This window comes from Thamnophis elegans, chromosome 2 (genome assembly GCF_009769535.1).
Source record: "Thamnophis elegans isolate rThaEle1 chromosome 2, rThaEle1.pri, whole genome shotgun sequence".
Lineage (NCBI taxonomy): Eukaryota > Metazoa > Chordata > Lepidosauria > Squamata > Colubridae > Thamnophis > Thamnophis elegans.
The window spans coordinates 113,528,472-113,549,575 of record NC_045542.1 but is presented as its reverse complement, the minus strand read 5'-3'; the positions used below and the strand labels follow the sequence as shown (position 1 = coordinate 113,549,575).

The following is a 21,104-nucleotide window of genomic DNA, read 5'->3' as shown; positions in this document are numbered from 1 at the left end:
AACGGGCCAGTTTTTGTCAAAAAACTTGCATGCATAGACTTATGGAAGCTTATAGAGTGCTGCTGAGGGCTGGGGTGTGGGCAAAAACAGCCCATTTGTTGCTCATTTCTGCCCTCTCCAGCACTCAGGAGCTCTCTGAAAGCCTCCATAAGGGTATCCAAGGGCGGGGCTTCGGGAGGCAAAAAATTGCTGTATTCGATGTATAAAACGCACCCAGATTTTCAGCCTCTTTTTTGAGGAAAAAAGGTGTGTCTTATACTTCGAAAAATATGGTAGCTAGTGTTTTTCTTCTCCCAAGCTCAATGTAGTTCTGTGCATAGATTTGTCAATATCTGTCTCTTGTTGCATCAATATCTTCAGTTTTGAGAGGAAACTGTGCAAAAGGACGATTGCATCAAACATCTCAAAACTTATAATAGTGTTGAACATCTGTTGCCTTGACTTCTAACATGATATACTAACAATTTTGGTATATCAGAACTGAATATTTCAGTTCATTTTTCTACTCACTTTTTTCTTTTTCTTTTCCCCTAATTACTTGCATTGATATTATTCCTTATACCATTTATGTTGTTTGTATTTGTTGTCATGGATTGCACCAGCGAGGCTAAAACCAGTTTTGTTGTATTTATTTTGTACCATGACAATAAAGTCTAAATTATACTATTAATAATGACACATGTGTCTATGCTGGGTTACAAACCTGGAACCAAGGGTGAGCCAAGTTTCCAGATCTTGTTGCTAATTTTGGAACCAGTTTTAGTGCTTCAAAATGACATTTCCTTGACCACAGATATTATAATTCTACTGTATCAGGAAACAGGAAAGCATCAAATTGATTTGGATGATATGACTCCTAGGTAGTATAATCAACCGGGGTCCATATACCTTCCTCCTTGACTTGGACTGTATTTTCCTTTGTGTCTAAATTTGTGGTTGTACAGTTTGAGTAAAAGATCAGCTAATGTAACAGATAAAACAGTGACTAGTTTGTATGTCTTGCCATTGTTTACTCTTTGGATTATGGAACTTCAGCAGACAGAATCCCAAGGAAGGACTCCTGTGAAGCACTAAGGTCACACGACTTTGCCTGATTTACTTATTACAATTATGAGTATCACCGTCTAAATATTATCCATTCTGATGGGATTAGAGTAAGCCAGTTTTCCATGAGATGAGCATGAAATTCAGAAGTTTTCAACCAATTGCAGGGAAAAAGAATTAAGTACTTACTTGAAGCAGTTGTCGCAATAAATATTTCCTGTGGTCTCCTTGATTGTGCGTTCAGAAACAAAAGCTGGATATTCAGTGTCACAAGGCTCTAGAGTTTGCTTCAGTCGCTGAGCTAAAGAAAATAAGAGAGACTGAAGGGTTTTGATAATGACTTCATTTACAGTTCTTCGATGCGAGATGCTGTATCAATGTTTTGGACTTTGTGAAATCATTACAGTGCTCCTGCCACCCTGTGATTTATGCTGGTAATGCATAAGATTTATTTTATAATTAAAGGAGACATTTATAAGAAGATACAATGTACTAAAGGATATTGACTTTACTCAAACGATAGTTTGGCTATAAGAAAGACATGGGATTCAGTGGTAACTGCATACATGAGTAAATTTAACATTTGTGAACATATCAGTAACAATATAGATGTACTTAGTGGAATGGAAGGGTATTTCATAGTCATTCCCACCCTTACTTAAAAAAAACAGTTAGCCATGGGAAATTATGGCAGTTCTCAGTTTGGTAAAATTCATGCACCTGACAAGAGTGGTATTAATACCTTACTTTGTACTTGCCATACAACTTTATAGTTTACTCAATGCTGTTTTGAAAAGCCAAACTTATTTAATTGCTTAACCTTACCCCTCTCTATCTTAAACCTGTTTGGAGAAGCTTTAAATCTATTATTTTTAATATTATTCTCATCATATTGCCGGGTCTGCAGTTTTGCATTTTGCTCACCACTTTGTCTGGTTATTTTAATATTATTAGTTTAAATGTGTATGGTTTTGATATCCAGTTACCTATAATATACTGTTATTATCATTATTTTGGTGTACATTACAAGGCCACAGAGTATGCAAATGTACATTCCATCTGCTGCCACGTCCCTTAGCTTGTTAGCTATTATTTAAAATATTGATCACCAATTATGACAATTCTGTCAGAGGAGACACATGAAAATCAATGGTACATGTTGGTGCCAACCAGTTTAACATTTACTAACTGCAGTGGGTCTATATTAAATATGACTTAAATTTGGATTCAGTCCAAATTTCTTTCAGTTGAAGTCAAAGTGAAAAATTAAAAGAAAATCCCACATCCTGAAGTTTTATTTTAGGTTTTCTTTAAAACCAACTTACATCCATGCCTGCAAATTGTGTCTATTTGTACAGTGATAAGGAGTACCTGATGCCATAGAATTATTGAACTTAACATCTGGGATTCCTATGATCAGCAGGGTTAAAAGATGCCATATATTCTTTATTGGATTTTTCAAAGTAAAAATAGGATGCATATAACTGAACATTTTATTTCCCTTTTGCAAGAAATAGTCAGGAACCACCATCCTCCACCAACCCAGTCAAAAAAGAAAAAGGAAAAGAAAAGATGCAAGGCGTATTATCTGTTGATTTCATAAATCTCATTACGATGGGCTAAAACATTTTGCTCTCTAGTTTTTTGGATCTGTGCTGGTAATAATCTCTCTTATGACTGCCAGCTCATGCCATCGACTATAAACATCAGCTGCATTAAAATGATGCCTTTCCTGTGATCAGGATGAGAGGGTACTTTGCAGCTTCCTAGCAATTAACAAAAGGGAGCAGGTGACGTGTATAATTATATGCTCAGCTTCCAGGGTAAAGTAAATTCTAAAGGGCAGTGTCTACGGAGGTAATGGCAAACCTGTGACCTTAAAGAAAGAAGGATGCAAGTTAATTATATAGCCACAACACATATTTATTTCTAATTCTTCCAAAACAAAGAGTTGAGAATAGGAAACCATTTTATTGGACAGAGTGAGAGTATAATTTGCAATAGTCAAATAAAGATGCTATTTTCTTGGAAAGATCCCAGAAGTAGTTGGCCATTGCCTGCTTCCTGAAGGGGGGGGAATGAGGGAGAGAGAGAGAGGGAGAAAGAGAGGGAGGGGAAGGATGAGAGAGAGGTGGAGAGGGAGGGAGAGGGGGAGGGAGGGAAGGAGATTGGTGTAAGGTTATCCAGGTGGCATTGTACCTAGTGCGGAACTAGAACTCATAGTTTCCCAGTTTCTAGTCTGGTACCTTAATCACTACACCAAATTGGCATCCCATATATGTTTATACTGCAAATGATTTAAATCTCAGGCACTAGGAGAGCAAAATTTAAGCTGGGCATGAGGAATGTTTCCTTTCCTTCTTCCTTAATGCTGGTAAATCATGCAAAAATATTATAGTGATTACATAGGATTTTTTAAAAAAATATTTATTTAATTCCTATAACTGTCAAGAGGCTCTGGGAAATGTGCCGGATGATACAGTGTGCCTTGCACTGCTTTGAGGTAGCTGTTTGACAAGCCACCAAGATGATTTCTTTTTCAGTACAGTGTGCCATAAAAAATTACTCTATCCAAAAGCCATATTAGCCATTTACTTATGAATGTCACCAATTGCATACATTAAATTCCACCAGAAACTTACACCACAAAAAGCAATGGATGTACTTAATTTGCTTCTTGTATTGGACAATACTTTGGCCACCTAATGAGAAGGAAGGACTCACTGGAGAAGAGCCTAATGCTGGGAACGATTGAGGGTAAAAGAAGAAAGGGACGACAGGCAATGAAGTGGCTGGATGGAGTCACTGAAGCAGTCGGCGTGAGCTTAAATAGACTCCAGAGGATGATAGAGGACAGCAAGGCCTGGAAGAATGTTGTCCATGGGGTCACAGTAATTCGGACATGACTTTGCAACTAGTAACAACAATTGGACAAGCCCACCACTAGGGAATAGGAATTCATTTTTTCTCTTTCACAACTTCTGCCCAGATTATGTATTTCTTGGGTGCATAGGACTTACACAGGATCTGCAAAACTATGGGTGGAAATACAGACCTTTACACTGGAACTGATTCTTGCAAGACTACTGTTATGACTGTCTCTCCCATGCTTTTCCGGCAATGTCATCTCTAACAAACTTTAATTGGTTTACTTCAATCCCAGTGTTTGAAAAAATAAATAAACACAATGCAGTAATTATCACTATGGTAGTGTTAGAAAAGCCTTCTGAGTCCAAAAACTATTGTTAAACTGTCCTATTCCAAACTCAAAAGAAAATAATTTTCTGTTTTGTGCATACCCTTGGGAAAACTGGAGCTTCCTGTTGTACATCAAGCTTTGTGGAATATTGACTTCTTATAAAAGCAAATAACACAGGTGTTAATATATATATCTGTTAATATAAATTATTCTTACCCTTTGCTATAAGATCTGAATGCCACCAATTGCATAGATTAAATTCCACCAGAAACCTAAGCCACAAAAATATATCATTTGATTACATCTGGCATGTTCATACCATTAACTGTCAGTAATACTTTTTTTCCAGCATGTTCAAAAACAGACATCAAGCTAAGCTCATGATGATATATAGTCTGCTGTAGTTGTACATTTTCTCCCAGCTGAATTCATTTTACAATTTCAAATTCTGTTGAAATTGGTATCGCTGCTGGACTGTTCTGTAGCCAAGAATTTTATTTAAAATATACCTTATTGCACTTTCTAGCAAATAACAAGCTGCAGTAGTTATAGCTCCAGTACCGAGAACAATTTACCCATGATACATACATTCAATCTTGGGCTGTCAAAATCTCAAATTCCCTCAATAGGCTCATGAATGGTAAAATATTATTTCTGATTTTATCAGCAAATGATAAAACCTTCTCATACAAAAATACAACTTCCCCGTGAAAATTTGTCAGCTTCAAGTCATTCTTATATAAAGGCTAAAGTCAATAGTAGTAGCTTTTAAATGTTCAGATTGAAAGGAAAAACGGCTATCATAAACAATCAATCGAGAAGCAATAAGTTTTCTAAACTTTACCCTGTAATACCCATAATGTTTTCTACAGTCACCATCAAGGTTCAATTTTATTTTGAATTTTGCAGATTTAGTTTGCAATAAATCATATGCACACATTCCCTTCCACACACTATGATAAATCTCATTTAAAACTACATCCTGAATATCTGTAAAGTAATAAGCCTGGTTCATTACAGATTGTTCAATATCTCCCACCATTTGTGCTCTCCACCAAACAGCTTCCTTGTGCTTTACTAGTGCATTCCACTTATTCAAAAGAAATTACCACTCAGGTCTGTAATCCATTTTTACTTCAAAACTATTATAAATTGACAGGAGCTCTATATCATGTGGAAAACACCACTAGATCTTGCATGAACTTCAAATATGCCAATCATAGGGCTGCAATCACTTAAGAAATTAGAGAACAACAGAAGATCCTCTGAGAAAATACACACATTAGTAGCCCACCCAAGCAGAACTGGAATCAGCCAAATATTTATATTACATCTAAGTGCAACCACAGTAATAAATTTAGGCTGCAATCCTATATTTGAAATACCTAGGAGTTAGCTCCACTGAAAATAATAGGATTCTACTTTGGAGTAGGCATGTATTGAATTGCATTATTAGTTTATATTTTGGAAATGATTACTGTGAAATCCATAAGGCTTTAAGTACTTTTTAAACCGCTAAAATTATACAGTAAGGATTTGAAAGTGTACATAAATTACTCAACTGGTACAACTAGAAGAATGAAAGAAAGATGGAAAAGTATCATCTTCAAATCAGAACAAGTTTTACTTACAAGACAAGTTCAGTCACAATCCATTTGACTGCAGCAAAGAAAGCTTTGTAAGGCTGAAGACAAACAAATTACTTAATCAAAAAGCCAGGATGTATAATATTTATATATTAAGTGACAGATGTATATCTGTATATCTATAGATGTTTTAAATACATTAACATTTCTACAAATGAATAAAATGTTATGATTTTAGCACAGTTATTATTGTGATGTTTATGTGTGATATAATTATTGGCAAAAATAATAGCATGTTGCTTGAATTTTTATCACTTCTATCACTTCCCAAACTAATTTATTCTATAACTATTGCCCCACCATTCATTTACAGCATTTTCTAGTATCATCCAAAAAATCATAATGCTTAAAAAAACAGTAAATGAGGACAGACATGATATCACCTCAAGAATGGTTAGAAAGTTTCAAAAAATTCTATGAGATATAAACCATATTGATATAACTCATATTATAAATGCACTTGTTCATTATTAGAAAATTTAAGAAGTATTTAGTGATTGCTTGAAAAAATTTACTGAATTGCACTAATAGTATATCTAACAGTACCCAATCAAATGTTTCTCAGAAGATTGCAAAAATGACATGAGGCTAAAATTACATAAATACAGTCTTCCTTCCTTTCTCCCTTCTTCCTCCTTCCCTCCCTCGATGAATTTATGTATGTGCATCTTACTATTCATAGTAGTGATTTTTCTTTTTATATCAACCATGTCTCTTATCATAAACTCCTGATTAGAATGCTTGAAAGTTACAGTTAGGCCACTACTTTATTTAATTCATAAGCGTAAAAACCTATAGATCAATAATGTGATATGTGCATTACAACTGGGGAGACACTGTTTCAAGGTCATGAAAGCTCATCATTTCATGCACAACCTCAGCCCAACACAACACTTTTGTGAGGAAATAAAAAAGATAGTGGTACATATGCCTTCTTGGGGTCCTAGAGGAAAAGTGGGATAAAAATCAAATGAACCAGTAGTAATTGTTCCTATTTTATAACACTTTTAAAAAATCACTCTAATTCTGATCCAACAATGATTATACTGATGATTTATTGTTATAATATAAGAAAATATTCATGTTTTATAAGTTGGCTAAAAACAAATATAACATTGTCTTTAAAATTCCCGATTTTCCTGCTAAATGAGGATTATGGTAAAATTTCATGCATCTATTCCATAACACAACCCATTGTGATCAAAGGTATTATTCTAGGAAATGTAATCACATAATATATGAAATGCTTACTATATTTATACAAAGTAATGTATTTACAGATGATTTACAAATCCAGCATGCAAGCATACATTAGGGACAAACATGTAGAAAAGTCTTCAACATTCATGTGAGCTAATAGTTTAAAAAATTACCATAATGTTTTGTTGGCCACCACAAACACACCAGGAATAAAGGTTATTGATACCTTGATAAGGATATATAGGATTAGAAATAAATGGCAATCTAATAATAAGCAGTAGAAGAATACTTACATCCAATAAGGTGTGGGCACTATCGCTACTCTCTTTCGTTGTTCTACACATGGCTTGGTAGTCATACAGTGTAATTCTATAGAGAAGAATAGAAAACTGCTTGACTAGAAGGAAAAAAATAAACCAAAAAATAATGTGAAATGCAACAAGACTTGCTCACAAGGCAAAAATAGCCTTAGCATTTTTAAAGGACAGGGTTAGATTATAGAATTAATATATACTCGGATTAAATCTAATAAAATGTAAAGAAAAAAACGTGTAAGTCTAAGGATTGAATAAAACTGTCAGGAAATTGTGACTATTAAACTGATTCACAAAATAGAAATATGCATTTAAAAATTAAAGTATTGGTTTCTGCTCCTTTAGCAATTCTAAGAACAGTACTAAAATAGGATTGTACTTTGATTTTTTTGGGGGGAGGGGTTTAAAATATTTTGTATTATCTGATGCCTCAAAATAGTCTGTCACTCATCCACATGCAGAGTCTCTCTCTATATTTATGTAAAAGGGAAGAAACAAATGAGATACAGGATAGTAGAAGAAAATGTAATTTAAATGTGAATTTAAAAAATGATTATAAAATCAAACACTTCATTGCAAATAAAGATATGAAAAAAAACCCAGCTAAAGTTAAGTATGTTTAGATCCATGAATATCTAGGATACTCTAGTAATTATGAAAGACAGTGGTTTTTTTCAGTGAATTGAATTGATTATATTTAGCAAGTTGCTTGCTGTCAACTATATATATTTATTAAGGTATTTCCAGAATCAAAGGCCTATTTGATGTTCAAAAACAGAGGAGGCTGGTGAAAACGTCACTTAGATCAGCAGCCCACAACCTTTTGGGTGCCAGGGACCAGTTCCATGGAGGATACTTTCCCCCACAGATTGGGAGTCATGTTTTTGTGTGCTACCTGGATATATGTGTGGGTATAGATACAATACAATACAATAGCAGAGTTGGAAGGGACCTTGGAGGTCTTCTAGTCCAACCCCCTGCCTAGGCAGGACACCCTATATCGTTTCCGACAAATGGCTATCCAACATCTTCTTAAAGACTTCCAGTGTTGGAGCATTCACAACTTCTGGAGGCAAGCTGTTCCACTGATTAATTGTTCTAACTGTCAAGAAGTTTCTCCTCAGTTCTAAGTTGCTTCTCTCCTTGATTAGTTTCCACCCATTGCTTCTTGTCCTACCCTCAGGTGCTTTGGAGAATAGCTTGACTCCCTCTTCTTTGTGGCACCCTCTGAGATATTGGAACACTGCTATCATGTCTCCCCTAGTCCTTCTTTTCATTAAACTAGACATACCCAGTTCCTGCAGCTGTTTTTCATATGTTTTAGCTTCCAGTTCTCTAATCATCTTTGTTGCTCTTTTCTGCACTCTTTCTAGAGTCTCCACGTATTTTCTACATCGTGGCAACCAAAACCGAATGCAGTATTCTAAGTGTGGCCTTACCAAGGCATTATAAATTGGTATTAAAACTTCACGTGATCTTGATTCTATCCCTCTGTTTATGTAGCCTAGAACTGTGTTGGCTTTTTTGGCAGCAGCTACACATTGCTGGCTCATATTTAAATGGTTGTCCACTAGGACTTCAAGATCCCTTTCACAGTTACTATTATTGAGCAGGGTACCACCTAAACTGTACCTGTGCATTTTGTTTTTCTTGCCTAAATGTAGAACCTTACTCTTTTCACCATTGAATTTCATTTTATTAGATAGTGCCCAATGTTCAAGTTTGTCAAGATCCTTGTGTATCTTAAGCCTATTTTCTGGAGTGTTAGCTATTCCTGCCAGCTTGGTGTCATCTGTAAATTTGAAGAGTTCCCCATTTATTTCCTCATCCAAATCATTGATGAAGATGTTGAAGAGTACTGGGTCTAAAACAGACCCTTGGGGTACTCCACTGCATACTTCCCTCCATGTAGATGCAGTTCCATTGAGGACTACACATTGAGTGCGGTTGATCAGCCAGTTATGAATCCATCTGGTGGTGATGCTGTCTAACCCACATTCTTCTACTTTATCTAGTAGTAGGTTATGGTCTACTTTATCAAATGCCTTACTGAAGTCCAAGTAAACTATATCAACGGGATTTCTCTGGTCCACTAATTTTGTCACTTTGTCAAAGAATGCAATAAGATTAGTCTGGCATGATCTATTTTTGACAAACCCATGTTGGCTTTTGCTATTACTTTGTTTATATAGGGACCCTTGGCTTAGATTACTTAGAATAGACCTTCCCCAATTTTGACAAACACCCTTCCACTGTGATATGATGATTTTAATCTATTCTCAGATGTTTGAAGAAAGAATGGGAAAGAAAGAATGGAATGGTGAAGACTTATTCTTTCTCCTCTTTTCTTCCCCCTTTCCCCAGAGTCATGTGGTTGTGAATGTGACACACTGCTCATATAGATACATTTGTCTCTTTGATACTTCCTGATAGCTGATTCCAGATTAAAACTGAATCAGGAAGCACATTTCATATTTTTTGCATTATTGTAGAGTGTAGCCCATTTGATGTTTATGGGGTTTAATGGGGATAGTGGTTTCAATTTGGTTTAATTGGGTTATTTTTGTTTTTACGGTTATCTGCATTTTGTTTATTATTCTTTCTGTTTGTTTTAATTACCTACACTGCCCAGAGTCACAAATTTGAAATGTGTAGTAACACAAATTGAATGAATGAATGAATAAGCAAGCAAGAATGGCTAACCAAAATTTGTTTCCAGAAAATGCATAATATGAAAACAGCAACAACCTTTCTTGTGGTTTATTCTTAATTTTATGCTGCTAAATGTTAAGGCACTAAATCATCTCAAACACTTTTCTGTTCTTAGAGTTGGCTTGTCATATTGATTGTCTAAAAACCTCTACCTGAGGATTGTAATGAGATCCTAAAATACTGTGGACTGAAGAATATTTAAGAAAATAAGCTTTTTTTGATCTACCAATATATCTAACCTAGAAGGCTGTGATTCTAAATTCTCTGGAAAAAGTCAGTCCTGGTGAAGGCTGTAGTAAGCTTCCCCCCCCCCCGCCCCCCGGTGTTAAACCATACGTAACTGTTTCTCAAAGACTGTCTGGAGAAGTCCCTGCAGTTTTTTGGCAAGGGTTTTTCAGAAGTGGTTTGCCATTGCCTCTTTCCTATGGCTGAGAGAATGTGACTACCTCAAAGTCATCAAGTTGACCTTGTGCCTAAGGTGGGATTAAAACTCACAGTCTTCTGGTTTTTAGCCTGATGCCTTAACCACTACACCAAACTAATTTCTGTCAGGCTTCTCCCAAGCAGTGCAACAATGATGTTATGGCTGCAGTGTGAGAAAAATGTTGCAATGCCTGTTTCAGTCTCAATGTGATGTTTATATTATATAATCTTTATATCTTTCTCCATGGAGAATACCCAACTGCTGATAAACCTCTTCCAGCAATTTATGAATTTGGTCCCAAAGCATTTAGTAAGGAGAAATGCTGCTTCTCTAACAGGTTGTTTCCTTTTTATTTCCTATTCAAAAATCTTTTTGTCAAGGTGATTGAAGAAATATCTTCACATAGACAATGGGTTTCTCTACCTTACTAACTTTTTCTCGGCAAGATGATGTTGTATCAATCAAAGGAGGTGCATTGCAGACAAATGTATGTGATGACTAAGGCACTATTAGCTGTTGAATACTAAAAACGTTCAGTAGATTTAGACTTAGAAATTCAAACTGGCTAATGCAGAGCAGAACTGAGTTGGACTGCCTTTTGGTGTCATCTTCTAGCTATTTTATGTTTAACTAAAGCTAGTGAGAATCCAGCATCACCTGATTATCCCCGTCCCCAACATTTTGCTGACCATGCCTGTTTTGTATCTTTGCAAGCCATGAAAAAGATCTGGCTTTCCAAATCTCATAGTTGCTCTTTGGTCAGTTACCAAAAACAGTTCAGTCATGACATTATATTTATTCTATGCAAATTAACTGTAATGCTTTAGCCAAAGTATCTGAATGCTAACAAACTGAATGTGTACCGTAATTTAAATGCATTGAGTAGCATTGGCTTTGTTTGCTTACATCAGATGAAAGGAACTTAATGCAGAAATAAATTGGCCTGGCACGTGGTAACAAGAATGACAGCATCTTGTTGCTGTAAGACATAATCTTTTAAATGGAACTACATATTTAGTTCAATCGCCCCGAATAAGCAAAATTGTTCACATTGTTTTCTAAAACAGCTTATTATTTCATTGGCTCACATGCTTTCATCAGAATTAAAATACAGAAGGCTTACACTTGATATACCTCATGTACAGGTATGCATTATTCAGGTTCTATTTTACCCACCTTGAGATTGTCCTTGAACAGTGTTGACTTAAGCAGCAAGATTCTGTTTTAGCATTAAGAACATTAAGACCTAAGAACAGTCTCACATATGGGATGGGCAGAAGATGAAGGCAATGTCATAGAATTATGGCAGAAAAAAAGATGTTGTCATTCATGTTTGTGTGTTTGTGTGTCATGATTAGGTACCGAACTTTTAAAGCAAATAGCATACAAACTAAACAGCTGAGGTGCTGTAATTTATAAAATGCACATTTAATATTCCAGTTTTCTGGTTAATTGAAAAAATAGTTAAAATCAGAAACATTTTATGTATTTTATGTTCAAGACTTATATGGCCACATGTCAGATAATGATTCCAGGTAGCTTACAACAATCAATAGAAAGAGAAATAAAGCTGGCTTGGTGACTTTGGGCCAGATACTCTCTCTCAGGCCAACCCACCTCACAAGGTGATTGTCCAGAAAATAGGAGGAGGAAGAAGTATTATGTACAGTATGTTCATCGTTTTGAATTACTGATAGCCACAACTTCTGGAGGAAAAATCTTCCACTGATTAATTGTTGTCACTGTCAGGAAATTTCTTCTTAGTTCTAGGTTGCTTTTCTCCTTGGTTAATTTCCAACCATTGCTTCTTGTCTTGCCTTCTGGTGCCTTGGAAAATAGGTTGACCAATTTGAGGCAGCACCTCAAATATTGGAACACTATAATAACCCCCCACTTCTTTTCATTAGACTAGACATACCCAATCCCTGCAATTGTTCATCATTTATTTTATCCTCCAGTCCCTTAATAATCTTTGTTGCTCTTCTCTGCACTTCCAGAGTCTCAACATCTTTTTTATGTTGCAGCGACCAAAACTGGATGCAGTGATTCCAAATGGTACTAATACTTCATGTGAACTTGATTTTATCCCTCTGTTAATACAGTCTGGTTATTTTTGAAACTGCTGAACACTGCTGGCTCATATTTAAGTGATTGTCTACTAGGACTCCAAGATCCCTGTCACAATTACTACTATTGACCCAGGTATCACCTATTCTATACCTGTGCATTTGGTTTTTCTTGCCTAAATGTAGAAGCTTACTTTTCTCTCAATTGAATTTCATTTTGTTAGATAGGACCCAGTGTTCCAATCTGTCAAAATCCTTCTGGATCGTGAGCCTTCTGGAGTATTGGCTATTCCTTCCAGCTTGGTGTTATCTGCAAATTTGATGAGTTCTCCTTATGTTAGAAACTCAACAAGTTACAACAATATTTGTAAAGCAATATTTGTTATATATTTTGATAGTTTGTTAGAGCTGTGGTGGTGGAGGGTAATTCTGCTGACTGCTGACTGCCAGCAGTTCAATTCTCACTGTGTCAAGGTTGACTCAGCCATCCATCCTTCTGAGGTCAGTAAAATGAAAACCCAGATTGTTGGGGGCAATGTGTTGACTCTGTAAACCATTTAGAGAAGGCTGTAAAGCACTGTAAAGCAGAATATGTCTAAATAGCTATTTCTATTTTATATCCCATTAAATGCCCAGTTAGGTTGCCAAAGTCTTTAAATTCACAAGACTTATTTAAATGGAAGACATTCAGTAAAGCATCAGCTTTATTGCTGGATAGTATATGTTTAGTATTTTTCATAACCTAATCTGGCAATGCTAACATGGAGTTATAAACATAAACTTTGTCCAATATTGTCCAATTCCATGTGTATTCTGTCAGTTTTGCTCACCAGGTTCCTAACTTTCCAAAAGGGATGGGTCATTTTTTCCAGAGCGTTTATATGTTTTAAATGGTTGAAGGGTAGAATGGGACAGAAGACCTCTGCAATACAAACTGTTCCAATCCCTACTCTTAAGCCTCCATTTTCTGGGCTGATTTTAGACAGCTTTTTGTGCTTTTAGTTGGAAAAGGGTTAAAGACAGAAAAGGGAGTTGTTTGCCTCCCACTGCTGCCATCCTGATCGGTAAACCTTTCCAAACCACTGAAAATGATATGAAATTGGCTCAAACACTCACTTTCTTTTGGAGATTTGGGATATGGATTTAAGAGTAAGAATGGGAACTGTTTGTCTCAATTTCCAGCCTTAATTTTAAATACTAGAGCACCAATTAAAAAGGTGTCACTGAAATTTTGCTTCCAATATCTGGGGGTAAGACTGGTAGCACATATGCAGTGCAGGAAAATACAATCTGACTGTTCTCCGGTCTTAGTTTAGATAATGTCTGGAAGCACATAATATGACTTCTTCATACAGGTTTCTAAAATATTCTTCTCCTGGAAAATTACTACATGAAAGTGATTGCACAGAAAGACAATTTTGTTTAAACACATAGGCAGAGATTTGGCCTCCAAAAAGACTTTTACAAAATGATTCAATGAGGGAGGGAGGGAGGGAGGGAGGGAGAGATGGAGGGGGGAGGGAGGGAGAGAGAGAAAGAGAGAGAGAGAGAATAAATCTACATAGCTTATGTGTGTTGTTTTAGCACAAATCCCATTAATTTGCCCACTGTATTCTTAACTATTAGACTATATTAATAATGCTCATTTTACATGAGACAGTATTAACACTAGTTGTTCTCTTAACATCAACAACTATTATTAATATTTTGACTTCACTAAAGTTTTTGTCAATGCATTAAACTAAAATGGCTAAGTTTGAAAGCAATCAATCTGGATCATGCAAAAGGATTGTTGCATTTTTCTCCTGGTTTTCTTCTTGAGACGCATCCTGCTGGAACCTGCCAGTGAGATGACATCTCTGCTCCAAGAAACTAAATAATTGCTCCTCTTTGATTTCTTGGAGGGGGACATCTCATGACAGGAGGCCAGCATGATCAGGAGTGGAGACCCAGCCTCAGCCCCAAGAACTCTGGTCTTAAAGGGTCAGAAGAAAACTGTCTGAAATTAGATTACTCCATTACAAAAAGAATAGAGGAAAAAACCCACCTATCACAAATAGTTTACTTTACTTTATTGTTATTGCACCTCGTACAACAAAATTAAATGCCATTTCAGTGTATAACTATAACTTTAAAAATAAAAACACAAACACACATCCTTCACATGCTATACAATTGAATTGAAAACCTATATTGCATAAATATCACACTAGAATTCAATATAGTTACTGTCCTGGATTGAAGCTGTTTTTCAGCCTATTTGTCCTTGTTTTATTATCCTGTACTGTCTGCCAGATGAAAAGTTTAAAAAAATGGGTGCCCAGGATGAGATGGATCTTTAGGAATGTTTTGAGCTTTCTTAAGGCAGCTATAAAGCTCTTCCAAAGAGTGGAGAGAGCAACCAGTGATCCTCTGGGCAATGACATTAATCCTCTGGAGTGCTGTTCTATCCGCCACTGTGCGATTGGCAAACCATACACAGGCACAGTAAGTTAAAATACTCTCTATGGTGCAGTGGTAGAAGGTCACCAGCAGTTTTTCATTCAGTTGTTGTTTCAAATAAAGTGGTTTCAAGCACTGCCTGGGTGGGGGCAAAACTGAAAATTTAAAACTGGATATCATTATAAATAAGGCTTGAGTCTGATGCATGAAAAGGTGGGATTTTTTTCCTTGCCATTAGCTTTTTTTCCTTCCTGCCTGCCTGTCATAAATTCTCCTGTCGTCCGTATCCTGAAATGCCTGAATGCACCTGTTCCTAGATCTGTGCTGCCAAGAAAAGCCTGAGTCTGTCCTTAGACGGGGATGGAAAAAAATTTTTTTTCTCTGCGCTGGGTATCCTATGTGCCACTTAAAAAAAAAAACTTTCATGAAAGCGCAGTTTAAAAAGAAAAAACTTCATTACCTCATTTCCTTTTTAAGGGCTACTGAACAATTATTGTCAGAACTCGTAAGTACATTTGGAAAATGCCCTGCAATCAAACAAATATATTTATTTTTCATTTAAAATTTCTATGTGTCTTATATTTTAAGAATAGCCCATTGTTTTGAGCATATTATTATTATTATTATGGCTGGCTGCACAGTCAGTCAGATGTTTTTACTGGATTTGGCATTTTTATCCACCTATTAAGTCTTTGCCAAGGACCTGGGATAGGCAAATATTGTGCTTGATGGTATTAAAAGTGTAGTTGCAGGATGTAAGCTGTTCCGAGTAAAGCTGCCATTTGCAATTGACTGATGGTGATTTTGTCAGTGCTAATGGTGTTCAAGTGGTGCTCCAGATGTTTTGGGATTGCATCCAAGATGCTTATTACTATTGAGACTATCTTTGCTTTCTTTTGTTGCGGTCGTTCTACTTGTATTTGCAGGACTTTCATTTTGTGATTTTCTTCAATTCCTTCTTTTTTTATTCTGCTGTCTCCATAAATACTGCCACATCCAATATCCAGACTTTTTTTTTGTTTTTCTTGTTAGCAATTGTTAAGTCTGTGGTGTTGTATGGCAGGTGTTTGTTTGTTTAAGCACTTTAGCTTCTTCATTTTCTATTACTTTGACCATTTTGTTGTCCCACCATTTCTTCCTTGTAGGCACGTGATATTTCTTGCAGTGCACCATTGTTGTTTCTTTGCATGTCATTTTCTGTAGCTATTATGTGTGATCTTCTTGCAGCAACTAACTAGCAAGTCCACTGTTTCTTCAGGGTTGTTTTTTTTTCAGAGAAACATTTGTTGTCTATTGCTGTCATCTCAACTCTGGCGTTGTATGCATTTGTTCTTAAGGCTTGGTCTTGTGCAGTCCGAATTAGTCCCAGATGAAGTTGTGTAAAGGCCTTAAGGGTCAGAGCTGCCACCCATCATTCTGCAGGAGCTGTGACTCCTGTAGGATCTCCAAGATGCATCACATCCTTGAATGGAGGAATTCCCCCCCTCCAAATCCAAATCCAAAGTCAGATATGAAATACCTTGAAATCCGGGAAGCCCCCAAACCCACAGCACTTGGTCTTGTTGGGTTGAGTTGGATTTAACTTCCTGAAAGGGAACCTAAGATATGATTCAGGGATGTAAAAATTTTTGATTCTGAAATTTGTTTGGGATTAGGTTTGTAAGAGTTAAGTCTGACTCTTGATTTTGTTTATTTTTATTTGCCTATTTATTTATTAGACTTGCACACTGCCCATGTAACCTAGTGGCAACTCAAGTTAAAAATGCAGAAGGTGTGGGAAGCGGGGCTGATGTTGTGATGGTATGACATGTGATCTTGAAGCTCCAAGTTCCCCGTCAATATCTCTGTCGCTGGATGGTCCTTTTGGGCCCAAACTGTATCATAGAGATGGTGATAGAGAAGGGCACATTCTACTGATCCCAGAGACATTGCAAAGTACCTGGTAGATCTAGGAGAATCCTTTTTTTCCGGCGACAGAGAAGCAGCCATTAAAGCTGCTGAAAGTTGGGACAGCTCCAGAAATGGAAGGAAAGCTGGACGGAAAGTGTGTTGAATTGGTGAGATAATTTTTATTAGATGAGAGAACACCCCAAACGATTAAAAGTAAAGTTAAAATTGAAGACAGAAGAGGTCAAGCGATGAGATTAAGCCTGAGTCAAACTTAGCGTGTTATTTTTCTTTAATCCTTTTACTGCTGGAATTTCTAAAAACGCTTATTTTTTAAACTGAATGATTTTCTTTTTCTTTTTTTAAGACTTTCTTTTTTCAATGCCCTATAGTATTTATTTTATTTTTTCTTTCTTTCCTGGAATATAAAGAGGGAAGTAAAAATAGATGAAAAGAAATAACACTGCCGCTTAGAGGCTGGGAAATATTGTTTTTTATTTTCTTTGTTTGAACATTTGATAATTTTGTGCAAAGTAATACATTTACAAGGACTCTGAACTCGTTTATTGAAAATGATGGGGGATGAGCACTGATTGTTTATATAGGTGCTCCTGCAGTGAACTTGGAAAGAGAACTGTTAACTTTGTTTGGAAAAGAGCCTTGGATTCTATATAGTGGCAGTGTTTACTATCTGAAGGAAAAGATCAAAACAGATGATGTTGCAACAATAAAAAGAAAAGGAAGTGACATGCAGATGATTATACAAGAAATTCAAAAAATATAGTAAGAACAGAGAACATTGAAAAGAGATTAGATAATATTATGAGGATGAAATATGAGGACAGATTTCAAAAAATTGAAGAAAAAGATGAACAAAGAGATATGAAAATTAGAGATATTGACAGCAGATTGAGTGTGATTGGAAAAGACAAGAGTGGAATATTGGAATGGGAGATCAACAGACTAGAATTTTACCTCAGATTCCAGAATATAGAAGAAGAAAAGGGACAAAATTTGGCAGAAGCAATGATATAAATTCTGGCAGAAGCATTGGTGATAACCGAAGGGAAGATGATGGAAGGAACAGATCAGGGGTTTCGAGCCTTTACAAGATATGCAATGAAATACAAGTTGCCAAGAGATGTCCATACAAGATTTACTAAAAAAGCAATTAGAATACGAATACCACAAATGGCAAGAGATAAAAGATTGTACTACTATTGGATGGATACAGGATGATGTAACGAAATGCTATAATAAAAATTAATTTGAATTTATTTAAATTTAGAATATTTTGCATAAAATGAAGTAATAATAGTTATAGTCAAATAAATAATTAACAATGATAATAATGTTTACATATATACTAGATTGATAATATGAGATTTTATATAATTTGTAAGTGAGGACAATGGAGAGGATGTACAAAAGTTTTGTAACCAAAGATAAACAATTTTATAAAATATGGGACTTATTTTATCAATGGTTAGACAAAAAATATGGAAGTGAAATATGTTAGAGAATTTTATAAAGATGTATTACTACTGGATGAATTTAGGATGATGTAAAGAAATGCCATAATATACATTTATTCAAAATTTAGAATATCTTACATAAAATGAAGTAATAATAGTTATAGTCAAATAAATGTTTGACAATGATAATAATTGTGTGTGTGTGTATGTGTGTATATATATATATATATATATATATATATATATATATATATATATATATATATATAATACGAGATTTTATATAAATTTATAAGCGAAGACTATGGTGAGGATGTACAAAAGTTTTGTAACCAATCGACACACTGTATGAAACTGCAAGATGGTTTTATGTTTTATGTTTGTCTGTGCTTGTTTGTTTAAAAAGAAAAAAAATCTATATATAAAAAAATGCAGAAGAAACTTTGTGCACAAGTATGTAAGTGGAAACATGTATTCTGTTGTAATTGTTTTATGCATTTACTTCACTCACTGTTGGCACAACTCAATTCCAGACTAGCCTTGGCCAGCTCACAATATGCAAAACAAAACAAAATGGAATCCAGTCACTCTATATAAAAGCAAAAAGAAAATACCATCTGAAAAGTGGCTCCATCCTCGTCAACCCAATGCCTGCAAGGACAACCAGGTCTTCAGGACTTTGCTAAACACTAAGAGGACAGGCACATGGATTTCAGTGGCAATTTCATTCTAGAGGGCAGGTCCAGGGATAGAAAAGGCATCACTCCTGAGTCCTGATAGACCTTTGTTTAATCAAAGGAACCCAAAGTGCATGAATTCTGCGGGCATTTCTAGCTATACAGAAAACATGACAGACAGGCAATAACCTAGCATTAGGCCATACGGTGCTCTGAAGGTGATGACCAACACCTTGAATTATACCCCAAAGCAAACTGGCAACTAATGTCACTCGTGAAGCAAAGATCTCAGCATATTGCTGTTGCATTGCACAAGTCTGTGTCTAGGACATGGGTGACAATTTGAAGGAGCCTTCCAATTCAGGAAGGAGCTCAACTGGAGCACCAGATGGAGTTGTGTAAAGGCCCTCTTGGCTACATCAATCAACTATTCTTTGACTCCAATACACTGTTACAGGGGAAGATCTCTCTCTCTCTCTCTTCCCCCTCCCTCTCTCTCCCTCCCTCCTTCCTTGTCTTTCTCTCTCTCTCTCTCTCTCTCTCTCTCTCTCTCACACACACACACACACACACACACGGCCACTGAGAACATGATACTTTTATATAAACCATATAGACAGATAAAGATGTCAAAACAAAATTCAAATTAAAAATGCTAGAGATTGTAAATAAAAGGAAAATATTTTAGAAGGAATCAAATTTGTGTTTGCCTTTGTAGTTTAACATCAATCCTACAATTATTAAAGGGACAATGAGTTTATCACTGTAAATAGTGAGTAGACATCTGGCTCTCCAAACAGTTTAAATTTCAACCACAAGCAGCGTAGCCAGTATGGACAATGGTTACCACTGCTGAGTACTGTAATTCAGTAAAATTCAGGAAAATTTTAGTTCAGGAAGATAGATCTTGGCCTGATGACGCATGGTAATTCATGTTTTTATGTAAAGTCCAATATCTACTTATTATACAAAGCATATGTTAAATTCTCTGCAGTCAAAGCTGATGGAACTTCCTGGAAAAACTATTCCTAACTATACAGATACTAAGGTTACTCAGTAGTAGCTATGGGAAGATTCTAAGTCCCTAAAATTTATAAATTTTGTATACTGCTATACTGCTGCAGACCCAGGACAAGTTTCAAGTAAATTATTTTAAAATCCCATTGAAAGGATTCCAATACAACTAATCCTACAGTCTAATTAGGTATGACTCATTTTTAGATTGAAATATTCCCTTACCTGAATGGAAAATAAAACAAAAGGTTGACTTTCTATTTCATAACAGCCAGTATCAGTTTTGCGGAAGTAAAGAAAGAGGAATTATTTTATTTTATTTATTAAATTTATACCCATTTCACTGTCCCAAGTGTCTCTGGGAAGCTTTAAGTCTAATTATATAATTTGACAATTCAATTTTTTTGGCAATAACCAGCTCCTTGTATTTAAATCGCCAGCTCATATTTCTTACAAGGTGTTTTCAATGTGGAGCTTAGCTATTCTCAGCTGACTTTGATATTGGGAATTTTATAAGCATTAATGTTTAATCCATGAGCCATTCCAAATTAGCTATCAGAATTATAAAAATGGATACCAGCACTTTATCCATAGTCTCTGTGCTTTATTCCTGTCAGATAGAACATTTAACAAAAAGCATGAAATATTTTGTAAATATGAATCACTGCTCTTAATCTTCACCCTCCTCCTTCTGCTCTCAGTTTGTTGATTGGAGGATATTTGGATTGGCTTTATATATTTCTTCCACTGGCAGAGAGAATATCCAGTGGGGGAAGAGTATATTGTTCTGGAAATCTCATTCTTTGCCCACGGAGGTCTTTCCAAGTACAGATCAACTTTTTGGGTTCCTACCAGGTGTGGTTTTCTTAAGTGATGGTAGATCTGCATTTTAAGCACATCCATTCCCACAAAGTCCCTTTGCATCAGCTTAAATAACATGAATTGTGTAGCTTATCATTATGAATGACACGTCAGCAATATTGTTTTATACATAAATATATCTT

The 21,104-nt window shown here is 35.7% G+C and overlaps 1 protein-coding gene across 1 annotated transcript in view; it reads right to left on the bottom strand.

Annotated features, from left to right (window-relative positions):
* CACNA2D3 (calcium voltage-gated channel auxiliary subunit alpha2delta 3) overlaps positions 1-21,104 on the bottom strand; it is a 594,623-nt gene that overhangs the window by 29,060 nt on the left and 544,459 nt on the right. The window contains 4 exon segments of the mRNA XM_032208561.1: positions 1,234-1,345; positions 4,460-4,515; positions 5,875-5,927; positions 7,383-7,458. Coding sequence (XP_032064452.1) covers positions 1,234-1,345; positions 4,460-4,515; positions 5,875-5,927; positions 7,383-7,458 — 297 coding nt within the window.